Source organism: Antechinus flavipes, chromosome 2 (assembly GCF_016432865.1).
Source record: "Antechinus flavipes isolate AdamAnt ecotype Samford, QLD, Australia chromosome 2, AdamAnt_v2, whole genome shotgun sequence".
Taxonomy (NCBI): domain Eukaryota; kingdom Metazoa; phylum Chordata; class Mammalia; order Dasyuromorphia; family Dasyuridae; genus Antechinus; species Antechinus flavipes.
In genome coordinates this window covers 122,743,846-122,771,222 of record NC_067399.1, presented here as the reverse complement: position 1 = coordinate 122,771,222, position 27,377 = coordinate 122,743,846, and the positions used below count along the sequence as shown (strand labels likewise).

Here is a 27,377-nt window from a genome sequence, read left to right as displayed (position 1 = left end):
GTGTAATTAAAACTGTAATATTTTGTTTCCAAGTTAGATGACTTTGAACTTAAACCATACATCCAACACCCAATACAAATGCAAAGCTCTGAAGCCTCAAGTTTGATAGGATTTTTGCCAGAGAACATTTCCAAGAGAATTCTCTTACATAACTTAGGTCAAAAATATCATATGAAGAATTAGAATACTACACTTCAACTTCATTATGTTCAGGAAAATCCATTACTAGAAGGCTGGTCATCAAGTTTTATTGTTTTAGTTTAGTCTTTGTTTCTCCACTACTTTTGTACAGTAGTACCTGATACTTGATTGAATGAAACTTTTATGCCCTATTTCTTGAGTCAGAAAATTCATCTATTAATCATCTACTATTTTTCTACTAATAATATAAAACAATTATCATCTACATCAGATAAAACTATAGGTCTTCAGAAGTGGTAAAATGCAATTACTAAGATTATAAAGCAAAATGGAGAAGCTCTAAAACTTCTGAAAAGAAAAAGTGTCTCTCTTAAGTAAAACAACTGAGACTTTGTAGTACAATCTTATAGGCCTGAATGATCACATACTGTACGTGATTCCTAAACAACTGCTTTATACCCAAATACCAATTTATGTATCATGTTAAAACAATTCTATTTCATACAGTCATAGCATTTTAGAACTGTAAAAGATAATCTTCAGTTCCCTCACTGTAAAAATAAAGAAATAAAGAACAGAAAAACCACAAAGAAAGGTAATGACAAGGGCCACATTTAATTTTTGTCTCCTGGACTCAAAACTGAGGGCCTTTTCTAAAGCCTACAAAACAGCACTCTTTGCAGAGAACAATAGGACTAACCAAAGATTATCATACATAAGTGATAGCTATAAGTAAAATCTGAACTAAATTAATAGTTTAAAAATTACCTTAGGAGAAATAAAAAAGTTACTCATTTGTTTTTTTGTAGAGGGCCGGAAGTCTGAAAAGGTATACTTGAATCAAGTACAGCAGGATGCTTATCGTTAAGCAGCTATTTAGTGTAAGATGATGGTTCTCTAAACATATACTTAAATGTGATATAGTGATATAATGGTTGTACTCCAGATTCCATTTCTGACCATCCTCCTGGTGGCTCTCCTGCTTCCTGCACTCCTCCACTAAGATCAAAGCTGGTCCTGAGATTCTCCAGAAAGCTAGCCCGAATATTACAGTTTTTGTAATTACATACCAAAAATAAAATGACTTTAAAAAAAACCCATAAAATGTAATGCTATATTATGGAACATTAAGGGAGAAAAAAAGTAGGCGAGTCATTTGGAAGAACAGGGAATAAATGAAGCAGCAATCCCTGACAACCACTGGTATACATATCTACCCCTGGGTATACCTCTTTTGAAAATCATATAAGACAAGACAGGAGTCTCTTAAATTAAAAAGGCATGGATGAGTTATGATATGCATTAATGGAGGATGTATCCACAGGCTAGACCTCTCTTAATGTAGACCAAATTTATATGAACTTTCCTGGCTACTACATTAACAATGCAGACTTATGCTTAGTTTATAGAGTAAAAGCCCAGATTTACTTCCCTCTTCCGCCTCTCCCCTTCCCTCCCCCTCCTCCCCCCCCAACAAACTGCTATCCATGCTTCCTCCATCTTGTACTTGGCTCAAAATCAAATTCACAAATTTAAGTCTTTCTATCTCCCAAATCTTATTAGATCCAGACAAATATTCTAGCCTATCATGATCTTTTTAGATTCTGGCTGTTATTCAATGGCTTAAATGTCCTCAATTTGTGTCATCTGCAAAGGATGTATGACATCTCAGTCTTAATCCAAGCATGCTGATAATGTAGCTAAACAGCTAGAGAATAACCTTGAGGCACTCTACTACAGACTTCCCCTTCTAAGCTGACATTAAGTTATTAATGGCTATTATTACAGTCTAGCCATTCAATCAATCCCAAATCCCCCTTGATAGAAGGGATTCCTCGACTTTTTTTTTTTTAATGTCACAGAACACCTACCACTATCACCCCACTTCTTTCCCCTCTCCCACCAGCTATAACATTTGACAGTTTGATAAAACCTATCTACCCTTTCTCAAAATTCTTTTAATAAAATCAAATGACAAATGAAATCCAATTATATTGAAATATAGTTACCAAAATATTTTTAAAATTAATTTATATAGATCATAGATTAAGAATCTCTGCTCTAAATTTATTATCACTGAGCCCACATTAACTGGAAAAGGAAATGGCAAACTACTATAGTATCTTTGCCAAGGAAACTCCACAAATAATATTAAAATGCTAAAAAACATGGCACTGGAAGATGAGACCCTCTGGTAGGAAAGACATGATGTAGTCAGAAGCATCACAGGTCATGAAGAGTTGGGACACAGATAAACAACAAATCTACATCTCTAAATTTTTCCATAAGAATATATGAGACAAACTATGCATTAAATCTATAGCACTTCCCTGGACTTACAGAGATCTCTGTCAAAAAAGGAAACAAGGTTACTTCTGGTATTACTTGTTCTTAAATTCAGTCATAATGCCTGTTTTTAATTACCACTTCCTTTTCTAAATGTTGATTAAACATTTTGCCAGGAAATGCAGTTAGATTCACTGAGTTAAGAGTACAGATTCCAGCAACAAACTGGGAAACCATTTTTACAATTAAAGGTTCTGATAAGGCCTCATTTCCAAAATATATAGAGAATTGACTCAAATTTATAAGAAATCAAGCCATTCTCCAATTGATAAATGGTCAAAGAATATGAACAGTTTTCAGATGATGAAATTGAAACTATTTCCACTCATGAAAGTGTTCCAAATCACTATTGATCAGAGAAATGCAAATTAAGACAACTCTGAGATACCACTACACACTTGTCAGATTGGCTAAGATGACAGGAAAAAGTAATGATGAATGTTGGAGAGGATGCGGGAAAACTGGGACACTGATGCATTGCTGGTGGAGTTGTGAACGAATCCAACCATTCTGGAAAGCAACCTGAAATTATTGCCCAAAAGGTTATCAAACTGTACATATCCTTTGATCCAGCAGTGCTACTACTGGGCTTATACTCCAAAGAGATACTAAAGAAGGGAAAGGAACCTGTATGTGCCAAAATGTTTGTGGTAGCTCTGTTTGTAGTGGCTAGAAACTGGAAATTGAATGGATGCCCATCAATTGGAGAATAGTTGGGTAAGTTGTGGTATATGAACGTTATGGAATATTATTGTTCTCTAAGAAATGACCAGCAGGATGAATACAAAGAGGCTTGGAGAGACTTACATGAACTGATGCTGAGTAAAATGAGCAGAACCAAGAGATCATTATATACTTCAACAATGATACTGTATGAGGATGTATTCTGATGAAGTGGATTTCTTTGACAAAAAGAAGATCTAACTCAGTTTCAATTGATCAATGATGGACAGAAGCAGCTACACCCAAAGAAACAACACTGGAAAATGAATGTAAGCTGTTTGCATTTTTGTTTTTCTTCCCGGGTTATTTCTACCTTCTGCATCTAAGATATACTGTGTCATATTTAACATATATAGGACTGCTTGCCATCTGGGGAAAGGGGTGGAAGGAGGGAGAGGAAAAGTCGTAACAGAAGTGAGTGCAAGGGATAATGTTTGTAAAAAATTACCCAGGTATGGGATTGTCAATAAAAAGTTATAATTATTTAAAAAAAAAAAAAAAAGTACAGATTCCATCTTCTTTTTTTTTTTTTTTTGAAAGCTAAACATTTAACATTTGCTCTTTTCCAGTTCAGCAACACCTCTTCTATTCTCCACAATCTCTCATATTATTTATAGGAGAAAAGAATACACATACACAGAATTGGATACAGAAATGTTTCACTCAAAAGAGAAATAAGAAGAAATGGGGAAAAGGGAAAATTAGAGGGGACGGTTAGATTAAGGCATTGGTCCCAAGTGAAATGTGGATGTACAATATCCATATCTCTTGGTTATGGCCTATCAATGGGGGAATAGCTAAACACATTATAGCATATGTGATGGAACACTAAGATGAAAGAAATGGTTTCACAAAAACTTGGGAACCTATGAGCTAACATTCAGATTCAGAGTGAATGGAACAGAGCAAGAACAACACTTTATACAATGACAATACTGTCAAGATAAAATAAAAAATGAAAGACCTAGGAATTCTAATCAGCATAAGACCAATCACAATGTTAAAGGGCTAATGATGAAACAAACCATCTACCTTCTTATATATGGGTAAAAGTCTGAGAGTGTAGAATAAATGCGCTTTCTTATGTATAATCTATATGTATATATAGCCAGAGACTGAGAACTTGTGTTATCAGGGTTTTGTCCCCACTAAACCATGACTTTTAGGACATGTTCCTGGAACCTAGATCTTCTTATTCCTGGTGACACCAAAATATTTTTTAACATCATGATTTTTAAGAAGAAATCCGGGCATCAGTATCTATCTTCTACTTTTAATATACTCCTTTCCCCATACCATGTAAAATCTTTTGTTTAAGCAAAAGCTTATGTTCTCTGCTCATCTGTTATGACCCAGCAGCAATTGTAATCATCCAAACTTCTTTCCTTTAACCATTTTTGGCATCTTATAAAAGAACCCATTTGAGAATATGAATTTGCCAAACTAAGGGACAGCATGACAAAACTGGTATTCAAGTTTCTGAATTGCTATATGAACTCAGGCAAGCTATTTAATTTTTCTGATCCTCCTACCTAATAATTCTTCTGGATCTAATTATCTAAAACAAATCTTTTAGGAAGTAGAGCAGGGCTATTCTATTCTTATTTTACTTCTGCTTTCTGTGCCATGTAGAATATTTAGACTGGACAAAACAAAAATGAATAATTAAAGACCTGATCCCTAAAATAAATAAGGAAATGGTAAGAGAGCATTTAACTGTCCAAAATGTGTTCAAGTAGCCAGGCCCAGATAAACTACATATGAGCACTGTCTACAATGATGGACATGACTGCTGAACCACTCTCAGTGTTATTTCTATTTTTAAAATTAACTATTCTCTTTTTTTTTTTAACTCAACAAAAAAAATCTGCCTTCTCCCTTTTTCTCCTTTCAACTGAAAAACAAAACCTCCATTACAGACATGCATAGTCAATCAAAAATTTGGCCATGATGGATGGATGGAAGGATGGACAGATGGCTAGATATTACACAGGGCATGGCCAATGTAGAATTCTGTTTTGATTATTCATGGTTACTTGCTCTATGGGTTTTGCTTTTCTTTTTGATGAGAAGGGGAGTAGTAGGGAAGGAGAAAAAAGCTAGGGTTAAGAGAGAGAGAGAGAGAGAGAGAGAGAGAGAGAAATATGAACAGAAGGAAGGCCAGAAGGAACCCCAAACTGGACAGCTTTGAAAGTTACATGGTGAATTTATTATACTTTAAAAGAAAAGAGTTCTACATAATAAAGATTCAATTTCATTTACAATCCATCCTTCTGTTCTACTATGTATATGGAGAAGATTTGTTTTATTTTTCATAGTTTTAAAAGAACTTTAAATTATGGATGCTATAGATGGAATATGAATGAAAGAAAAGACATTAACACCAACTACAGTAATTTTATGTATTCTAAGGCTGAGGTGTCAAACTCCAAGAAGCTGCAAGTTACTGAGTATCATCTAAACCATATTAAAATGTAATTGGAAAATACTTAAAAACAAAAATACAGTACAACATAATGTTCATTGTGATTTTCTATCTCAATATTCCAGCAGCAAATAGGGAATCCCTTCTATTTGAGTTTGCAATACGGAATCAGAAATCACTTCCAAAGTGTCAACATTACAACATTAGAGAACATTCATTAAAATATTTGGAAATAGAAAGAATATAAGTGATTGAGTCCATTTTCTTATTTTGAAAAAAAGAAATCCAGAGGCCTAGAATTCATCCCAAATTACAAGCTAAACCACAGCAGAATCCATACAAGAATCCAGGTTTCCTTAACAAAGGACAAACTAATTTCTCAATATTCTCAGAACACCTATCCCACAAGCGGCCTCAATTCCACTAGCACTGTTCACCCTCTTTCTATATACACCCAGGCAATGAAACATCAAGTCAGTTTTATGTTGGTGACATCCGCACAGCTGGAAACACATATGCATATATACAAACACAGTCCTGTGCTTTTAAATGGGGGAAAAAAAGGTATTCCTAAGTATAAAAACTCTTGAAAAAAATTAACAACTAACCCTGTACAAAGGATATAAAGACTTCACAATGCTACAAATTTCCACCTATAGAATATATTCGTAGAACAAAATTTTGATATGCTTGTTATTTTATCTCTATTATTTCCCCAAGCCATCTCACAGCCTGCCCCAATAGTTTTATCTCTTTTGTTAACAAAGAAGTATAGTTGGACAAAACAACACATTAGCCATCTGACAATGCATATTTTATTCTGTCAATTAAATTTCATCCCTTTTTAAAAGAGGTAATTCTTATCTATTGGTCCTCTGAAATAATACTTCAGGTCTGCATAGAGTCTAAAGATTTTTCGGTAGTGTTTTCCTTTATTAATATGAGAATGGCTGGTTTGGGATAGGTAAAAAGGACATGAGAAGTACAATGTAAGTGGAAGAAAATACAATAGCATAAAAACAGTAATTACAATTCTCTTAACTGACAATTAAACGGCTTTTCTCAATCTTCATTAATAACTAATCCTGTGTATGGGATACAAAGACTTAACAATGCTACTAAACAACAACAGGATATATTCATACAGCAAAATTAATGTGCTTTTGTTTATTATATAACTATCATTTCTCCAAACTATCTCTTGACCTCTCTGCAGCCTTTCACTCTATCATTCTCTTCCTTCATGACATTCTTCTCCTTCTAGGTTTTCAGGACATTCGTTACTCTCTTCTGGTTCTTCACCTACCTATGTGATCATTCTTCCTCTGTCTCCTTTGCTGGATCTTCATCACACCTCTAAATCTAAATGTCTCAAAGGGTTCTGCCCTAGGTTTTTTTTCCTTCTCTATAGTTTCATTTGAGCATCTCATCAATTTCCATTTTTAAAAATCTAACTACCTCAAATCTGTCTAATTTTCCCCAAACTCTCTATTGTTTTCCAATCTCACATCTTCAACTGACTTTCAGACATCTTGAACTGGATGTTCAGTAGACAACTTAAAAATCAACATGTCCAGAACCAAACTCGTTACTTTCCTCTTTAAACTCCCCCTACACCTCCTACCTTCCTCCTATTTCTACATAAAGGGCAGACCATTTCCCCCAGTCCCTTAGGTTCACAACTCAGGAGTCATCCTGTTCTCCTCATTATCTCTTACTCTCTATAACCAAGCTGTTGTCAGAGGCTGTTGATTTTATCTCCACAATTATCGTTCTATAAGCCCCTTCTCTCTGACACAGTCCCCATTCTAAAGTGCCAGCTCTCATCATCTCATAAATTTGATTTTTACAATAATCCATAGGTGGATTTGTCTGCCTCAAGTCTCTCATCACTTCAATCCATTCTTCCTTTCAACCACTAAAGTGATTTTCCTAAAGCATGGGTCTAATCATGTCACATCCCACCCACTTAATAAATTCCAATGGCTCCCTACTGCCTATAGGATAGAATATAAAACGCTGCTTGGTATTCAAAGCCCTTCATAACTTAGCTTTACCTACCCCATTCCCCCCACCCTTCCCAGTCTTCCCAATCTTCTTAGAACAAAGTCTTACCATATTCTCCTCAGTCAAGTGCCACTGATTTCCAGGTGGTCTTGGATCCATCTCTTGGATCCAGGCATTTTCTCTTGCAATCTTACATGCCTAAAATGTTCCCCCTCCTCATTTTTGCTTCCCGGATATCCCGGCTTTCTTTTAGTTCTATATTTTACAAGAAAATTTTCTCAACCCCTCTTAATTCAGTTCCTTCTCTCTTAATTTTTTCTCTTTTATCATATACTTAGCCTGTTTGTATTTTATTTGTTTGCTTGTTCTCTCCCCCATTTGATTATGAGCTCACTGAGAGCAGGGTCCTTTGCTTCTTATAACTTAATAGATATCAGCAAAGAACTTGGCACACAGTAGAGGTATTTAATGATTATTGACTTGACTGAATTTGTACATGGAGTAGAGGGAAGGGTAACATTGATGGCTCTTTATTCTTCTCTTAAGGATTACAGTTAAAACTTTCAATGTAATACTGGAATGGAAATAAAAATCTCAAAGTACATTCTTTTAAGAGATTCTATATTTATCTGGAATTCTTAACCACTAGGATATCCTAAGATAAGAAAGTACAAAAAGATGTTAGAACAATCAATATATTCTGGTGAAGATCATAAATTTGTTTTCACCTATTACAAATCAAAAAGAACTGATTCTATGAACAAGTTCATTTGTACCACATTCTTCTCAATTTAGTAATCTGTAAATCTTTAAAAGACTTAGATTGTTATAGATGGCTATTTCTAAGTAAATTTAGCTAAGAAATAAGGGGCAATTTTGAGATTTTAAAATAAAAACTACTCAGCAGTACCTTCACTCAAGATGGTTTTAAGAAATGGAAACAAATCACCCCACTCCCACAACTTAATCTTGTAAACAAGTGAAATTCACAATTGACTCACAGAATCATTAAGAAATCCAATGAGAAATTGTATTGACTGCTTCTACCCCAAAAATGCACAAAAAGTCAAACCAGAAGCCCACAAAGCAACAGGAACTGCCAACACAAACAAATGAACAGCCTCTCAGCTTGAGGAGGTTGACCTGTAAGTTCTGTATCCAGAGACCACCATCCCAAATTCATGGATAAGAGGGATCTCAGAAGTGAATGGTTTCAGCAGCAGTCAATCCAAACATAACATTCCAAACAGAATATTCAGGCCATACCTTTGAGAAATCCTTATGAAGTTCACTTTGTCTATATTGAAAGCCCAGTACTTAAACTAAAAGATTTAAGGCCTAATAACTACATTAGGTAAAAAAATCCGGAGTGAGACCAATTTAGCCAACTCTCCCAACCAAAAGCACAGCGGGAACAGGGCCTGGTCCTGGTCCTGGTACAAAGCCCCAGTTCAAGAACTAAATAAAACTAGGGAGATGGGAAGAGAAACCTAAGAGACTAATGAATATGTAAAATTAATCTTGACTTACAGATACCCAAAAAGGAACAAGTAGCTCCTTAACAATAAGCAGAGTCAAAGATCCCCAAGCATCACAAGAGACTACCTTGGGGGGAAGGGGGGGAGGGGGAGCAAAAAGGAAAAAAAATAATATAAAATCTATGGAGAAAAAAATTAGAAGACAAATAGCTTAGAAGATTAAGTGATAAAACTTGTCTAAACAGATTGCCTGAAAACTATAATATCCCACAGAAATCAATGACTATAACAGCAAGAAATCGTTGTGTTTTTTAAAGCCAAAAATACTGGGGGGGAAATAGAACATTTAAAATATCTAATTAAAAAAAAAAGACTTGGAAAAACAGTTTAATGAGATAATTCAAGAATCACTAGACTTCCTGAAAACTATTTTTTAAAAGGCCTAGATACAGTTCAAGAAATCACAAATTTAAAACTGCCTAGATCTGTTAATCACAAATTTAAAACTGCCTAGATCTGTTAGTCCCAGAGAGCCAAATGAAACTAGAAAACATTCACCAATCACTCACACTGGTGGGGGAGTGGGGAATGGGACCTCAAAATGAAAAATTCCTTGGAGTTATACCAGAACTTAGATTCAGAGCTTCCACATCAAAGGGGGGAAATGCTAAAAACATTCATAAAGTACTTCATATATCCAAAAAAAAGTCAGAATCATATAAAATCTGCAAAGTTTTATCCTAAAAAGAGATATCTGGAAAAAAAAACCACAATAATTACAGGCTTAAAATCAAGAAAAAGAATTCTTACAAAATTGAATATAATCTTACGGGGGGGGGGGGGGGGGGGGAATGGAGTCTTTTCTCCCTCAAATTTAGCCTTGATCATAATTCATATAGTTTTTTAAATCAATTTTCTTCAATAAATATTTCAATTAAGTATTTATTTTCTCTTTCTCCCAACTACCCAGAAAAAAAGAAAAACAAAACCTTCTTTAAAAAAAGTATATATGCACAATCAAGGGGGAAAAAAAGTTCACCAAAGCCTTCACAATAAAGAAGATAAATTACCATCTCCTTTGCTATTGTACCCTTAGGAGCATACATAGAGCCTTTCTATTTTATTTGCAACCTAAACCTCCCTCTTTAGTCTTCCCAATAAGAATGTTAAGTTTTTTTTTTACCAGATTCATAGTATACTAAGGAAGAAAGAGAACAAAGAATGGCAACTATCCTCCCAAATTTTGGTTGACATTCAAGATCCCCCTAACCAAGGCCATTTCCCCAGAAAAGGGAACAAACTAAGCCAAATTTCTGCAGGAATATTCACACACACACACACACACACACACACCCCCAATAAAGGGACCAGTGTCATAAATATCTAACAGAATGGAGAGGGAAGAAGAGCCAGTAACCACTTAAGTCACTTTAAAAGAGGATTCCAGTGCATTGGTAATTCAGGGAAATTAACAAAGCACTATTAACAAAGCACTACACAGAGTAGGAAACAATACTCTTCAAACACTTCTGTAATTATTGTACTATATTACTTTTATTTGGTACTGTGATATAAAAGATTTAAACTATATAAATAGTAATGATACACTGTAAAACAATTTATAAAAAATTAAAACCGCAAGGTGGCTTAGCAGTACAGATTTCAAACTATTACAAAGTAACAATCATTAAAAAAATCAGAGGAATAAATTAAGCACACTATTCACAGTAATAAGTGACCATAGTAATCTAGTGTTTGACAAACTTAGAGATCCAAGACTTTGGGGTAAAAAAAAAAAAAAAAAAATCACTATTTGCCAAGAATTGCTGGGAAAACTGGAAAGCAGTTTAACATGACAAGATCAAAATGGCTACATGATATATTCATATGAGGAGGTATTCATAAGGAAATTAAGGGAGCATGGAATAGTTTACCAGAAATCCATGGTTCAGGAAAAAAATTATGACCAAACAAGAGCTAAAGCATTACAGATTAAAAACAGCTAATTATGATTACATTAAATTAAAAAGATTTTGCACAAACAAAACCAAGCAAACAAGATTAGAAGGAAAGCAGGAAACTGGGGAGAGGGGATTTTTGCAGCAAGTTTCTCTGATAAAGGTCTTATTTCTCAAATACAGTGGGAACTAAATTATATTTATAAGAATACAAAAATAATTCCCAATTGATAAATGGACATGAAATATGAACAGGCAATTTTCCAAAGAAGTTAATTATAGTCATACCAAAAAATGTTCTAAATTACTTTTAAAGAAATGAAAATTAAAACTCTGAGGTACCAACTCATACCTCTCAGATTAGATAATATTGACAGAAAAAGACAAATGTTGGAGGGGATGTGGAAAAATTAGAACACTAATGCACTGTTGCTAGTGCACAGAACCATTCCGGAAATTTGAAACTATGCTCAAAGATCTATAAAACCATGCATACCTTCTGATCTAGCAACTGCTAAGTCTATTTCCCAAACAGATTCAAAAAAATAAAAAGGACCAATATATTTGTTCTTTTTATGGTGACAAAGAACTGGAAATTGAGGAGATGCCAATTCGAGAATGGTTGAACAAGTTGTGATATATTGAGAATGCTGTATCAGAATACTATAAGAAATGCCTAGCAATTATAAGAAATAACTACCAGGATGCTTTTAGAAAAACCTGGGAAGACTTAGGTGAACTGATGCAAAGTGAAATGAGCACAATTAGAACATTGTACATAGTAACAACACAGTAATTTAATCTGTGAATAACTTGGCTATTCTCAACAAAACAATGATCCAAGACAATTCCAAAGGACTTACTAAAAATGTTATCCATAATCTGGCCTCGGGCACTTAATACTTCCTAGCTTTGTGATCCTGGGCAAGTCACTTGACCCCAATTGTCTCAAAAAATATATAAATTAAATTTAAAAAATAAAAATTTTATCCATCTCCAGAGAAAGAACTGAAGTAGCCTAAATGAAAAGCAAAGCACTTTTTAAAAACTTTATTACTCTTGAGGGTTTTTCTGGTCTTCATTTGCTTTTGCAACATGGTTAATAAGGAAACATTTTGCATGAAAATATATTATTTTTATATAATCTATGTCAAATTGCTTGTCTTGTCAAGGAGAAAAAAAGGGAGAATTTGGAACTCAATTTTTTTAAGTTGAATGTCCAATTTTATATGTAAAACTTTCTATGAAGGGAAAGAAAGTAAATATATATATATATATATATATATATATAAAAACCTTACACTTCATCATTCATTCAGTCTTTGTACACACCAGAATTACTTCCTAGTATGCTACTGATAGGGAACCATATTCATTTCTAAATTCCACTCTAACTTGTTTTTAATTACTAAGATAAAATATGCTACTGTCACAAAGTAAGCACTTAATAAATGCAAGATGAAGACTATTGGTAATTATATGCAGTATTTATCACTACAGTCTGGACAATTCTTAAACACCACCAAACCCGGAAGGTCATAAGCATCAAATAAGACCACATGTATAGAGGACTTTGAAACCTATAAAGTACTGGTTATTAATGGTTATCGAAATCCATCAAGTTAAATTATATTTCAAATAAATAGTATCATTTCATTATTTGGGAAAAGCCTACATTGGATTTTCTTTTTTAAAAAAATTTGAGTCACAGTTTACTCTTTTCCTTAATATAGTACATGTAGCTAATTCTTGAATATCAATAGTGTCAGGCATAACATGAACAAATTTAATACAGCCTAACAATAACAATTTTTAGCCATTAGAACCAAACTCTTCTTCCTTACCTAATTTTTGGTAATAAAGGATAATCAACACCCTTGCCTTCCTCTCTCCCAAGATATTATAATAACCCAAGTGAGCAAACAAAAAAAGGCATTTATCAGGAAAGGGGAAGATAACCAGTGGAGTCCATACCTACTTGGAAACTGAAATTTTTCACTTACAGGCCCTTGGAATTATTGGGCAGAAATTTGAGTATTGTTTCAAAATTATGTTAATCTCACATTAACTCACAAACAAGGTGAGTTCATTAGCATTTGAGAGGGTGAAAGACTTACAAAAGGTTTTCAGTGGAGAAAAATTTTAAAGTGGCTTAATTAACCTTCTTACTAGGTAGATAGAAAGGACCCTGAGTTTCTTTCATAATACTAGGGTTACTAGTATTTATACTAGTACTATTCAATTTCAACAAAGAAATATGCTAAGCATTACCTCTCTAGATATAAATGTAGATAGCAAATTCCCTCCTTCCATGAAGTTCACAATGTAAAGGGTTTTGATATGTATCACAATCAAACCATAAATTAATAAACTAAAGTGGGAGGAGATGAAAAAAGAATGTAACTATATCCCAAAACTGAATGTAAGTTAAGGTCTCAGAGAATAGGGGTAAATAAACAAAAGCTGCATAAGAAGAGAAGTCATTTATGCTGGGACTCAAAACAATGAATAGGATGATTTAAAATTAAAATTGGAAGATGGGGAAATGTCTCATCGAACACTAGAGGCAATACAATCTGGGAAATGTGGGAAGAGTTATGAAGAATTATAGCCTATAAAGCTGGGAGGAGGAGGGGTTTGAACAATTGAAACTGCTGAGGACTTTGAATACTAGGCCGAGTTTATAGTTAGAATGTTACTGAAATAATTTAGAGAGGCAGTAATGGTCTATAATTGTAGCCATATGAAGAAAGAAGACTGAACAACTAGCTACTAAGCTTCATGGGGGAGGGGGGGGGCAGAAAGGAGGGGGGAGGGGATCTAAAATAACAATAACAATGTTCCCTGTCCCTGAACTGGTGTTCAAGATCCTCACTTCCACTTTTGCAACTCAGAGATCTTTTGTGCCTCCTTATTATATCCAGAGAAATATATTAAGTGCCTCAACCTGGCATTTAAAGTCCTCCACAAGAAAATGACTACCACTTATTTTTTTTTCCTTATTTCATATTTCTCCTCTTCCCTGCCTAAACCAGTCAAGCTATTCTGCACTACCTATTTCTGATACAAAACAGTCCCATCTGTCACAACCTTGCCTTTATACAAATGGTCACCATCTCCAAATCTTAGAATCCTTAACTTACCTTTTTAAAACACAGTTCAGGTATCATCTTTTATGGTAAGTCCCCTAGTTAGCATTTTCTTTCACCTTCCAAAAACTACTTCACATAGCTTTGTATTTACTCATTAGTGTACATATTTTCACACCCACAGGGCTGGAAGTGTTTCATTTTTGTCTCTGTATCCAAATATCTTGGCACATAAGATAGGCACTTCATAAATGTTCACTGCATCAAAGTGGCACACTGATTGATAAATCAGGAGAAGTATATTGGAGAAAAAAATTAATTAGGTTTATACACAAGTTTTCAGCACCCCTAAGGTAATCAAAGTCTAAAATGTCCTGGACAATTTGGGTAGTATGAAATATGGATCTGAAAGCAAAAAGAAAAGGTCAAGACTACAGACACCATTAAAAATCCCAGAATTTGAAGCCATCATACATAAAAGGAATTCCTCCTTTCATATACCAGCAAGTGGTTATCCAGCCTCTGCTTGAAGAACTCTCAAGAAGGGGAACTTACCACTTATAGTGGCAACCATTTCCACTTCTAGACACTATACCACTGCAATTGTTAAGTTTTGTTTGATATGAAGTCTAAATTTGCTCTCTGTAACTTCCACACATTTTTTTTTCTGATTCTACAGTTTGGAAACAAATAATTTTATCAAATCTAATCCTTTCAAATTCTGCAAGACAAACCTTCAGATAAGTGAAGAACACAAGTACTATGCTCCAAGCAATCTTCTCTACTAAAATCGTCCCCTTCTATCCAGTATTTCTCATTAAAAGTGCTCCCTTTTAGCTACCAATCCTCAAGTCCCTTAATTATACCTACTGGATCTGCACCCTTCAGGGGCATTCCAATTTCCCAATAGCTTTTTTGATGTCCAAAAATGCATACAACACTCCAGATGTGGTTTGATTTTCTTAATGCAGCCCAAGATCACATTAGCATATTATTAGCTTGCTAACATACACAACTGACTTGAGTTTCCAGTCCACCAAAATCCCCCAGATGTTAAAGATGCTTATTTTCCTTACCAAAGCTAATATTCAAGCCCTCCCTCCTCCCAAGCAGGATCCCTAAACTCGGCCATTTCTTCATTTCCCACACCTGGCTGCAATACTTTGTACTTCATCATGCCCCCTCTGTTATAGTTTCCTTCTGTGACTTTTTCCTTCAACATCCTTTCATGTATTGTCTCCTTTTCTCCGTTTCTTTCTCTCCTTCTCCCCCCTACCCTGTCTTCCAATTAGATTAAATTGTAAATTCTGTGAATGCAGGGACTATCTTTCTTTCCCAGTATTTGTATCTTAGTACTTAACAGCACAGTGGCATGTAATAATGCTTAGTAAATATTTACTAACTCACTATATCTCTCCCATCTTATTCTCGTGAAGTTGATTTCTGTACCCAAATGAAATCCTCTTCATTTATACCAACTTGAATTTCATTTTATTAGATTCAGTCCAATGGGCTAGTCCTTTTGGATTCAGTCATTCAATGTGTTGGCTATCCTTCCAGATTTTATTTAAAATACAAGTATGTTAAGTGTATGTAAGAAACACTGTTATCCAAGTCACTATTAAAAAGTATTTAACAGCCCTGGATCAAGATAGATCCCTGGATCCATTTCACTAGAGATATCCTACCTTATATTCTGTTAACAAAAAGCTTTTAACAATTTCAAAGTACATTCATGCAACCTGTTCTAAATCCATCTGATTATTTTATCATCCAATGATAATCTATAGCTAGACACCTTCTCCAAAAGCATAATATGAAATACCTTAACGAGCTTTGTTAAAATTTATGTAAATTATAACCAGTCTTTCATCTCTAGTTTAGTAATTCTCTCAAAAAAGGAAATGAAGTTAGTTTGAGATGACTTATTCTTGAGGAAGCTGTATTTTCTCCTTATAACCATCTCTTGCCAATCTAGACATTCAGCAAGCATCTCTTTAATGTTCTAATGAAAATCAAATTCTGAGTTTGTTCATGTTAACTAGAAATGGTCAAAACATTAACAATTCTTATAAAATTGTCCTCAACGTTATACTAAATGGATACAGTATTAAAATTTTCTTTCAAATATTATTCCAAAGTATAGTATGTTACAAAGAGAATCTCAAACTTCTGATCTTAAATGCAAAGAACTGACTCACTTCTTGAAATTGAGACTATTTTCTCATGTGACCTTTGTGCTACTTCAGATGGGGCCAATGACTTGAGCTTTCAGAGAACTGTGAATTCAGAAAGAGGAAGGGAAAAAAGACTTGAGAATAGTTACCTCTGGTGCCAAACTCTCAAAAAGGAAGACTTGTCTTTATAGTCTCAACAGGGACTAAACTTTTCTTCACTTTCTCACTGCCTCAAATTCTATCAACTTATTCACCCACTAAATAAAAATATAGATACCCTAGAAAATCCTCAAGTAAAAAATTTTTCCTCACTTTCTCAATGTGCCTCAAATTCTACTAGTTGCCTATTCATCAGCACCATCCTCTAAAAAGGAATATATCTCTAGGAAGGATGCCAGAACTATCAGTCATGTTATTTCACTTAAAGCCTGACTTTTTCACTACTAGTTAAAATAAAACTAGCTCAACACTAAAAGCATTTTCACAAATAGTTAGCTGAGGTAAGCTGCATTGAATGGAGGGAAATTTTGATCAATAGGTAGCAGCAGGTAATTTTAAGATATCTTAGTGGAAGTAGAAGTTTGGGTAGAAGGCCTAACACTTCAGGAGGATATTAGCCCACAGTTACTTTATTATCAGACTTTTATAGACTGGCTATAGGGCCTTAACACTTCACCCCATGTAAGTTAATTTCTTAAGGCCAGCAAAAACACCAAAAAACTTTATATCCCCCACAAAATTTCATACATAGAAGATTCAAATATTTTTTAAATAAATATTTTCTATGGGAAAATACTTGTTACAACTGACTTAAAAAGCAATGTGATGCATTTAATAAGAGAGATGGCCAGGAAAATTTGGACTCTGACACATACATACATACAACTAGTCCAATCACTAAACTCAGAACTCTAGGTCAATAGTGACAAATAGAAAAGGCGGCAACTAAGTCATTAGTTGAGCCTCTTATTGACTTAGAAAACCACATATTAATTATTGTATTTTTGTTAACTATTTCTAAATTAAATTTTAATCTAGGTTCAGGTTTCACTGAAGTGTTGTGGGCTGTATGTTTCTGACACTTCTGCTTTAGGTAACTCTAGGATTCTAAATTATAAAGAAGGTTCAGGTAGACAGAGTTTCTCTTTAAAAACAAAACATATAATCAATTTTTGAGGTAGAAACTTATTATGTACACTCTAATGCTAAATTTCTAATTCAATAAGAAACCAAATATTTTAACAATACAATTGACATCATAAAACTTACTACATAAAATAAAAATATCCTACTTTAAAAAATAAGCATTTTCAAGCCAAATTATGTTTTTGATAGTTTCCAAATTTAGCAAATTATAAAATCAATTCAGAATCTCAAACCTAAAATATGAGGTTTTTAGGCACTAGCAAATAGGATTTTCAACTTACTCAACTAGCAGAAGGTAAAAAATAATTTCCATCCAATAAAAGCTATCCTAATATATATTTAATTGCTGCTTTCTGGTAAAGTCACAAGATAATACATAAAGTTCTTTGATAATTTATCAGAGCTAATCACTTATATCAAGAAAGCTATCACCTAAATAAACATCAATGCCAATGAAAAGTTGACATTTTTGAGAATAGTTTGATGCAGAAAACAACACAGCATCAGGAGCTGAAAAAAAAAAGCTACAATAAGAAATCAAAAATTCAGTTTTTTACATGTAAAGAAGCTCCATCGTGATTCCAAGGAAATCATAAAAATGAAAGAATACAATAAATTTAAGAAGATCTAAATGATATTAAAAACTGTCCTTCACAGACAACAATACTTAGAGATAGCAACTTAAAGAGTCAATGGAACATAATCTTGTCTACCCACATAAGGGGTACTTTTCATTTTGTAAAACAAAGAGAGATGCAAGAAACCCAATGACAAAGAAATGGAAGCCATAGAAACTACTCAGAGAAAAAAAAATTGTATTCAGCCGTAAGAATGTGCTAGTATATAAAGATTCTCAGAGATCAATGATAATCAGTAACGAAGATTTAACTGTTGCTTCAAAACTACGGCCAGCTCGTTATGCAGAATGTCAATCACAAGAGTACCTATTATCTCTAACATGGGGGGAAAAATAAAAATTTACTTCTCTATCCTCATTTTGTTAGAGCATTTTCAAAATTTATTTAAGGTCTTGGAGGGGAGATCGGAGGAGAAAAGAATGTTTTTCCTCTCGATTTCAACTTTTTTTATGGGGAGAGGGAAGAGAGGGCAAAAGAAAATATTTGGCTTTCTTCCCATTGGCAAACGAGCTACATAAAGCCGATCTCACTCATTGATGAAATGGTTCTCTCTCGCTTCTCAAATTTTCCTACAGCACTTTAACTTCTCTCCTTTGCTCCCTCCTCTCGTGCTATCTTGCTTTATAGGTTTTTTACACATGCAATATATTTCCCTCCTCTTTCAAGAACTGTAAGCTGCTGGAGAGTAGGGCCAGTTTCGTTTTTTGTCTTTATTATCTTCGAATGCTCAAGCGCTTTCTTTGCATAGTAGGCTTTAAATTCAGATTTTTTCAACTTAATTGATCTGAGTGCAGGCACTCTCCGGGGACATTGGGATCCAGTATAAGTCCCCACAACGAAGAGGGGGAAACGATAAACTGAGGAGTTTGGGGCATGAAAAGAAAACAATTGGTGGGGGGGGGAGTAAAAAATGGAGGAAAAAAAGAGCTGATTAAGGCGTGGGGCGGGGGTGGGGGTGGGGGAAAGAAAAAACGGAACGTTTATACCAAGAGGGAATCAGGGCTAAACCGACACATGGCCGGTCTTTTCCCGGGCTCTAGAGCCAGGGTAGAGGCCTCGTATGAGGCAGGCCCCAGCGGGTCGCCCCGCCACACGCTCGCTCGCTCCCTCCCTGCCCGGCAGTCCCGACCTCATGGCGAAGAACAGACGGAAATGGGACCTGAGAAATGGGGACCGGGCGACGCGGGAAACAATAGGCCGACCTGGCCGAGGCCTCTCCCCCGTCCTCCCAACTCCCAAAATCGCGCCCCGTCTTTGGCGGCAGCCCCGACCACCCCACTCCACACAACTTACAGGGTCTTGGGCATCTCGTCCTCCATGGCTGCGGCTGTGGCGGCGGCTCCTCGGCCTCCTGCTCCCCGGCCCCTACCACCTCCCTCGGCGGCCCGGCAGTAAGGGCTACCGGGGGTTTCTATCGCTCTCGGTGAAGCGGGGTCTCGTCCGCCTCCTCTTCGTACAGCAGCAGCAGCAACACGAGCCCGCCTGCCCCTGTGCCCGAACAATGAAGTCCCGACACAAGATGGCGGCGAGCCGGGCGCCCAGGAGCAGCCGAGCGGCCCGGGCCACGCAAGCGCAGAGGGAGCCCACTCTCCCTAAGACCCCGTCTGCCCCGCGCCACGGCACCACCGACGCCAACTCGTTTGTTGCGCAGGCGTGCTTCCGTCCCACGTACTGGGGGCGCTTCTCGTACTGCGCAAGTACAAAGCCACCCTCCCGGGCTACCGCCAAAGTACTGCCGTAATTTCTGACTGCGCACGCGCAAAGGGTGTACTCTTGTCTCAATCGGAAATCAGTAAAAGAAGTGAAATTAAAATTGCATAGCCTTATACACGAATAAAGGTATGTTCCCCAATAGTTTCCTTCCTTCTATTGAGAATACGGGGGAAAAAAGCAAAACGGTGTGCGCCGCCCGGGAATCGAACCCGGGTCGCAAGAATGGGAATCTTGCATGATACCACTACACCAGCGGCGCTGTTGGCTGCCCTGTCCCAAACTAGCCTAAAGTACTTTAAGGGAAAGGAGGTGAACCCGTTCTTTCTCTTATTTTATGTTCTTACTTAATTGAAAGCGGAAAGCATCCCCACCCCGCGAATCCTGTAGTAAATCTTTACAAGACCATACTTTGAAGCGACTTTACCCAGTCCTGGTCATCATTTAAACTTGTCAAGTTTTTCAGAAGTTTGTCATTTAAAAAAATCGAAAAGTTCTTTATTAACGAAGAAAAATTTCATCGTTGCTTACTATTCTATTAAGGATCCTCTTAAAGAATCCTGTTAAAATGAGTTTCCTGTTTGATGAGTGAGCCTTAAAAGGAGCTACTCACACCCAACTGCTCAGGGCACGAGCGTGACCGTGACGGGAAAACTTTGGCCTAATTTTAATCTTATTCACATTTTTACGCCCATGGACCCAGCACTATCGGAAAAAAATGCTTTTCTTCGTATTTTCAAGTCTGTCTTCAATCGGGCATTTACAATAATTTAGCAAGAATTAAATATGCATTTACTAAGTGCCAAGATAAGCTGATGGGAGGGGTGAGTGGGAAGAGAAAAGAGAAACGAAAGATTAAAAAATAAAACTACACCTGTCCTCAAAAAGTTTACATTCTCCTGGAGAGGGGGAGGGGAACAAACAAAAGAGTAAGTATATATACAAAGTAACAAGGGGTGGGAGAGTCGTTCTATAAGGTCTGACTTTTTGGTACCCCCGAGGTCTCGGCCACGTGGTTTCTAGGCGGTGGAGTGGTTTGCTATTAAGGCAAAAGGAGATTAAATGACTTGTCCGGAGTCACACAGTTTATCCTCGTCCGCTAAGGGTGGACAATCACTTGGACGCTGCAGTCTATCCACTGAGCCATTCAGCCTCCCCAGACCTTGGGGGAGCTAAGGAGTCTAGCAAAGGAGAGCAAACGCCAGGAAATGTTAGGTTTGAGACAAAGAGGGTGTGCATGCATTTCAGGAATGGCTCAGAGCCAGTCCAGTACTTGGGCTGGAACCTGGAGAACATAAAGAAAGGTGTTGTCCTAAAGGGATAAACTAGAGCCAGATTGTGAAGGATTTAACATTTTAACTTGTGTGAAGGCATAAGTGGGAATCACCCCATTTGACGGTAGTTCCCAGATTTTGTGAAAAGTAATTTTGATTGAATTACTCAGAATTAAATATAAACAAGGCCGTAACTATTCCTGGAAGAAAACTAAGATATCATGAGACCTATTGGGTTATACTCTAAGCATTTTGTATAGAAGGGTGAAGCTATTTCAGGATGTCAGGTAAGAAAAGATTTTGAAATTCTGGATTTGAAAGGTTAAAACAAAACTGAAGCAAAAGGAAGACTGAGCTAAAACAGAGACAGAACATATACAGGAGCTTCACTGATCATCTGATATCCCACAAATGAGAACCCAGGCTAAGGAAAGTCCTAAGAAAAATGGTCCCCTCTTTTTTCCAATTTTCCCTCCCAATGCCTCTTTATCCAAAGATTTTGTTTTTCTTAATCTGTTTTTTCATTATCTGAACATTTTCAGTAAACTGAATTTATACTCAAACACAGAAGTCAGGAGTTAAATCAAAATACACATTAATGTAGAGTTAGAAAGAGAACACAACTTCTCACTAGGGGTCTAAGAAAAAAATTAATGCTAATAATATTCTGTTTACACTCAATTCTAGCAGGGACAATTTTCTGTCATTTCTAGTTTGTACAGAGAGATGATCTAGTCTCCCATGCCTTCCATGTGACTCTGTATCCTAAGAAAATCTCAAATAACATTTACAGGAATCTTGAAAGGATCATATGTTAAAAATACAGTTTTGAGATAACACCCCAAAACTGCTCATTTCATTCCTGGACCACTGCCCTTAATGACTGAAACTTTATTATCAATAACTGTTAGTAATGTCTTAATCTTGAATTTTAAAAAAGAAAATAGTCCTTAAGGTGGATCCTAGCAGGGAATCACCCAAGATGAGTAGGAAGATCAAGATCTTTCCTAGAAAAGTTATTTTGATTATCACCCTTTACACAACATCAAAGAAAGGCCTTGGTTTTTTGTTTTGTTTTTTTCCCAATTTCCTAAAAGGAAAAAAGTGGAAAGAAATATTTCTCACTATTTTCAAAGAAACTGAAAAGAAGGTTTATTTAAACTATGTTTCCACAAAAGTGTTGGCAATTTTTCCAAATTGTGGACTCATAAAAATTCTTTCTACATTCAGAACTTTTCATCTAAAATAAACTCTTAAGCTGGAGAGGAAAAAAACACGTGAATCTTTGTTGTCCTTGTTTTATTTGTTTGTAATCTTATTCAAGTCTTCATGATCTCATTTAGGGTTTTCTTGGCAAAAGATACTGACGTAGTTTGCCATTTGTTTCTGCAGCTTTTTTTATAGATGAGGGACTGAGACAAACAGTGAAATGCCCAGCTAGTGTCTGAGACCACATTAAAACTCAGATTTTCCTGACTCCTGGCTTGGTGTTCTATCTACTTCATTACCTATCTAAACATCAGGCCCCTGTTAGAGTTCCCAAAGCTTTAAATGAACTAATTATCATAACAGGGTGTTATAGTTAGAAGCAACACAGATCCATCCAGATATTTAGATTAGGAGAATGACTTGGTTATTTCAATGATTTTGGCACTATCCCTGGTGTCCAATAAACACTTCTTCCACATGTCTGCCTCTCAAGAGCTCTTAGTTTTCTCCAGACTCAGCTTGAACACCACCTTCCACATGAGATTTTGCCCAGTCCCCTCAATTGTTGGTGTTTTATCCAAAGAAGTTTTTTTTTTAATTTTTCAAGTGTGTGCATGTGTATGTGTGTATGCATATACATATATAGACATAAAAGTATATGGATTTAAACAGTATATGTATGCATATGTTTTTATATTCATGTGCATATATGCCCACATGCATATATATCCATATATGTATATATACATACCCATATAGGTATACATTATTCACATGGATATTACACATACCTCTATACACATATATACACCCCATACACATATACAAGAATACATATACACCTATACCTATGTGTGCACATTTACATGTATACACACACGATTTGCAGACATATAAATATAGATTGTGTGCATATATATATACCCACACACGTGTGCATATGTGCATATATTTGTGCATATATCATGTACCTGCACACACACCTATATATAATGTATGCACTTATACATCCATGCACATATATATATATATACAAGCACATATGTATACATGTATATCCACATACCTACACTTACATCTATATAGATTTACTTTATATATATACATATATGTACTTTATATATGTATACACATGCATATATACATACAAATGTATGTATATGCATATGCATATGCATATGCATATACATATACATATACATATACATATACATATACATATACATGTTGTCTCCTTATCCAAGAGTATATGCTCCTTAAGAGAGGGAAATGTTTCATTTTTTTCTTTGTATCCTGCACACCTAGCACACTTGATACACAGTGGTGCTGATCAGATGTTTGTTGATTAATTGATTTGGGATATCAATTTATTTGGGGAATTGGGAAAAGGAGATACTTCAGGTGGGGAGATCACTTTGAAAGTCACTACATCAGTCCAAATGAAAGTTACTAAAAGTCTGAATTAGTGATGACCCTATGGACTGAGAAAATAGCACAAACATTAGAGATTTTGTGGAGTTACAAAGAGCAAGACTTGGCGATTGATAATCTGGGTAATCTGATAATTTGAAAAATTAGGTAATCATTATGTTTCTTACATAATATGATAGTACAAAATGCTGATTAGATAATAAATGAGAATTATGATTGACAAATGTAGCCAAGGATTTGGAACATATGTGGGAATAAATTCATGTAGAACAGTCATCCCATGGAACATTCCCTAAAGTTTCTCTAACAATTTATGTGGCTCAACACTGAATGGATTGCCACTTGAGATAATGAAGGGAAATTTTGGGTAGTCCCTTGTTCCTTTTCCTCTGTTGAGAGGAAGGTAAAGAGGAAATTTTATCAGTTAAAAAAGGGAAAATAATTTTTGCTTACTTTTCAACTCTTTAGCACTTGTGGGTAACTCCCTGAAGGCATGGGAAAAGTTTAATAGCTATTAATCCCTCTTAGACTTCATGGTAGTAATAAGCACATATTCTACCTTAGCAAGCCTGAGACTAGATCTCAAAGTTTTAGTTGCCTCTTCTGCTTTATGTTTCTTTGCCTGTTCACAGGTGACCGAAAAGCAATGCCAAGATGGAAATGTCCAAACTTAAATATGAATTTGAGAGGTAGAAAAATACTAGTCTCTTAGTCAGTATTGGCTTCTTTGTAGGAGTTGCCATTTCTATACTCACAGTAATTCTGGGAGATAAGACCACAGCCTGATTTGCCAGAAGACATGGACCTAGGGGTAATTATTTGAATATTACAGAACTAAATGTCTATTTTGCAGCAGCACCATTGTTTTGATGGTATTTTGATGTTATTGAAGTTAGTAAAATCTGTATTCAAATCCTATCTCTGATTTATCAGCTGAAGAATCATTTAAAATCTCAGTATTCCAGGATACTTTCTTTTTAAAAAAAAATTTTTTATTTTCCTCCAATTACATGTAAAAATAATTTTACAGGTTTTTCTGAAAACATCCTACTTGTATCTTATATATAATAATATCCCAATGCAAACATATATCACAGCTTGCTTAGCTATACATCAATTAATTGGTGTCCTCTCAACTTCCAATTCTTTCTCATTGCAAAAAGAGTTGTTATGAATATTTTTATACAAGTAGATTCTTTTCCCTTTTAAAAAATCTCTTTGCATTTGGTATTGGCTAAGGAATAGATTAGTTGATCAGTGGAATAGGTTAGGTTCAAAAGACAAAACAATCAATAACTATAGTAACCTAGTGTTTGACATACCCAAAGTTCTTCTTATTTTTAAGTTTTGAGTTGTAAATTCTTTTCCTTCCTTCCTCCTCCCTAAAATGGCAAGTAATATGATATAGATTATACATATGCAATCATGTAAAACATTTCCATATTCATTATTTTGTGGAAGAAAACTATAAGAAAGGAAGAAAGGAAGGAGGATGGGAGGGAGGGAGAGAGAGAGATGGAGAGAAGAAGGAGGGAGGGAGTGAGGGAGGGAAGAAGGAAGGAGGAAGGGAGAAGGAAAAAAGGAGGGAGGAGGGGAGAGAAGAAGAAAGGAAGGAAAGGAAGGAGGGAAGAAAAGAAGGAAGAAAGGGAAGAAGGAGGAAGGAATGAGTGAGGGAGGAAGGAAGAAAGGAAGAAAGAAAGGGTATGTTTCAGTCTATATTCAGATGCCATTAGTTCTTTCTCTGGAGAATAGCATTTTTTAACATGAGTCTTTTGGGATTGTCTTGGATTATTGTATTGCTGAGAATAGCTAAATTATTCACAGTTGTTCATCACATAATATTACTGTTACTTTGTATAATATTCTTCTGCTAACTTTACTCTGTATCAGCTCTGTCTAGGTTTTTCTGAAAACATCCTACTTGTATCATATATAATAATATCCCATTATAAACATATATCATAGCTTGCTTAGCTATACATCAATTAATTGGTGTCCCCTCAACTTCCAATTCTTTCTCATTGCAAAAAGAGTTGTTATGAATATTTTTATACAAGTAGATTCTTTTCCCTTTTAAAAATCTCTTTGCATTTGATATTGGCTAAGGAATGGATTAGTTGATCAATGGAATAGGTTAGGTTCAAAGGACAAAACAATCAATAACTATAGCAACCTAGTGTTTGACAACCCTAAGACCCCAGCTTTTGAGATAAGAACTTGATCTTTGGCAAAAATTGCTGGGAAAATTGGAAACTAGTATGGCAGAAACTAGGCATCAACCCACACTTAACACCGTACACCAAGATAAGGTCAAAATGGGTTCATAACGTAAACATAAAGAATAAGTTTATAAATAAATTAGAGGAACACAGGATAGTTTACCTCTCAGACCTGTGGAAGAGGAAGGAATTTATGACCAAAGAAGAACTAGAGATCATTACTGATCACAAAATAGAAATTTTTGATTATATCAAACTGAAAAGTTTTTGTACAAACAAAACTAATGCAGACAAGATTAGAAGGGAAGCAATAAACTGGGAAAATAGTTTTACAGTCAAAGGTTCTGATAAAGGACTCATTTCCAAAATATATAGAGAATTGACTCTAATTTATAAGAAATCAAGCCATTCTCCAATTGATAAATGGTCAAAGGATATGAACAGACAATTCTCAGACGAAGAAATTGAAACTATTTCTAGCCATATGAAAAGATGCTCCAAGTCATTATTAATCAGAGAAATGCAAATTAAGACAACTCTGAGATACCACTACACACCTGTCAGACTGGCTAGAATGACAGGGAAAGATAATGCAGAATGTTGGAGGGGATGTGGGAAAACAGGGACACTAATACATTGTTGGTGGAATTGTGAACACATCCAACCATTCTGGAGAGTAATTTGGAACTATGCTCAAAAAGTTATCAAACTGTGCATACCCTTTGATCCAGCAGTGTTACTACTGGGCTTATATCCCAAAGAGATCATAATGAAGGGAAAGGGATCTGTATGTGCATGAATGTTTGTGGCAGCCCTCTTTGTAGTGGCCAGAAACTGGAAACTGAGTAGATGCCCATCAATTGGAGAATGACTGAATAAATTGTGGCATATGAATATTATGGAATATTATTGTTTGGTAAGAAACGACCAACAGGATGACTTCAGAAAGGCCTGGAGATTCTTACACGAACTGATGTTAAGTGAAACGAGCAGGGCCAGGAGATCATTATATACTTCAACAACAATACTATATGATGACCAATTCTGATGGACCTGGCCCTCTACAGCAATGAGATGAACCAAATCAGTTCCAGTGGAGCAGTAATGAACTGAACCAGCTATGCCCAGCAAAAGAACTCTGGGAGATGACTAAGAACTATTACATTGAATTCCCAATCCCTCTATTTTTGCCTGCCTGCATTTTGGATTTCCTTCACAGGCTAATTGTACAATATTTCAGAGTTCGATTCTTTTTGTACAGCAAAATAAGGGTTTGGTCATGTATACTTATTGTGTATCTAATTTATACTTTAATATATTTAACATCTACGGGTCATCCTGCCATCTAAGGGAGGCGGGGGAAAGGAGGGGGAAAATTGGAACAAAAGGTTTGGCAATTGTCAATG

At 35.6% G+C, this 27,377-nt stretch overlaps 1 protein-coding gene and 1 non-coding gene across 8 annotated transcripts in view; both read right to left on the bottom strand.

Moving 5' to 3' along the window:
• TIA1 (TIA1 cytotoxic granule associated RNA binding protein) overlaps nucleotides 1-19,648 on the bottom strand; it is a 41,881-nt gene extending 22,233 nt beyond the window's left edge. For 2 of the 7 annotated variants that reach the window (XM_051975468.1, XM_051975474.1), the window contains exon 1: nucleotides 19,422-19,645. In XM_051975468.1, the coding sequence (XP_051831428.1) occupies nucleotides 19,422-19,447 (26 nt within the window). In that variant the 5' untranslated portion in view covers nucleotides 19,448-19,645. Of the gene's footprint in view, nucleotides 1-19,421 lie in introns of all 7 variants that reach the window. The other 5 variants (XM_051975469.1, XM_051975471.1, XM_051975470.1 and 2 more) reach the window with 5 other exon arrangements.
• A 381-nt stretch (nucleotides 19,649-20,029) lies between these two features.
• TRNAG-CCC (transfer RNA glycine (anticodon CCC)) lies at nucleotides 20,030-20,100 on the bottom strand. Its single transcript has one exon. It is a non-coding gene; the product is annotated as a tRNA-Gly (tRNA).
• Nucleotides 20,101-27,377: the final 7,277 nt, after the last annotated feature.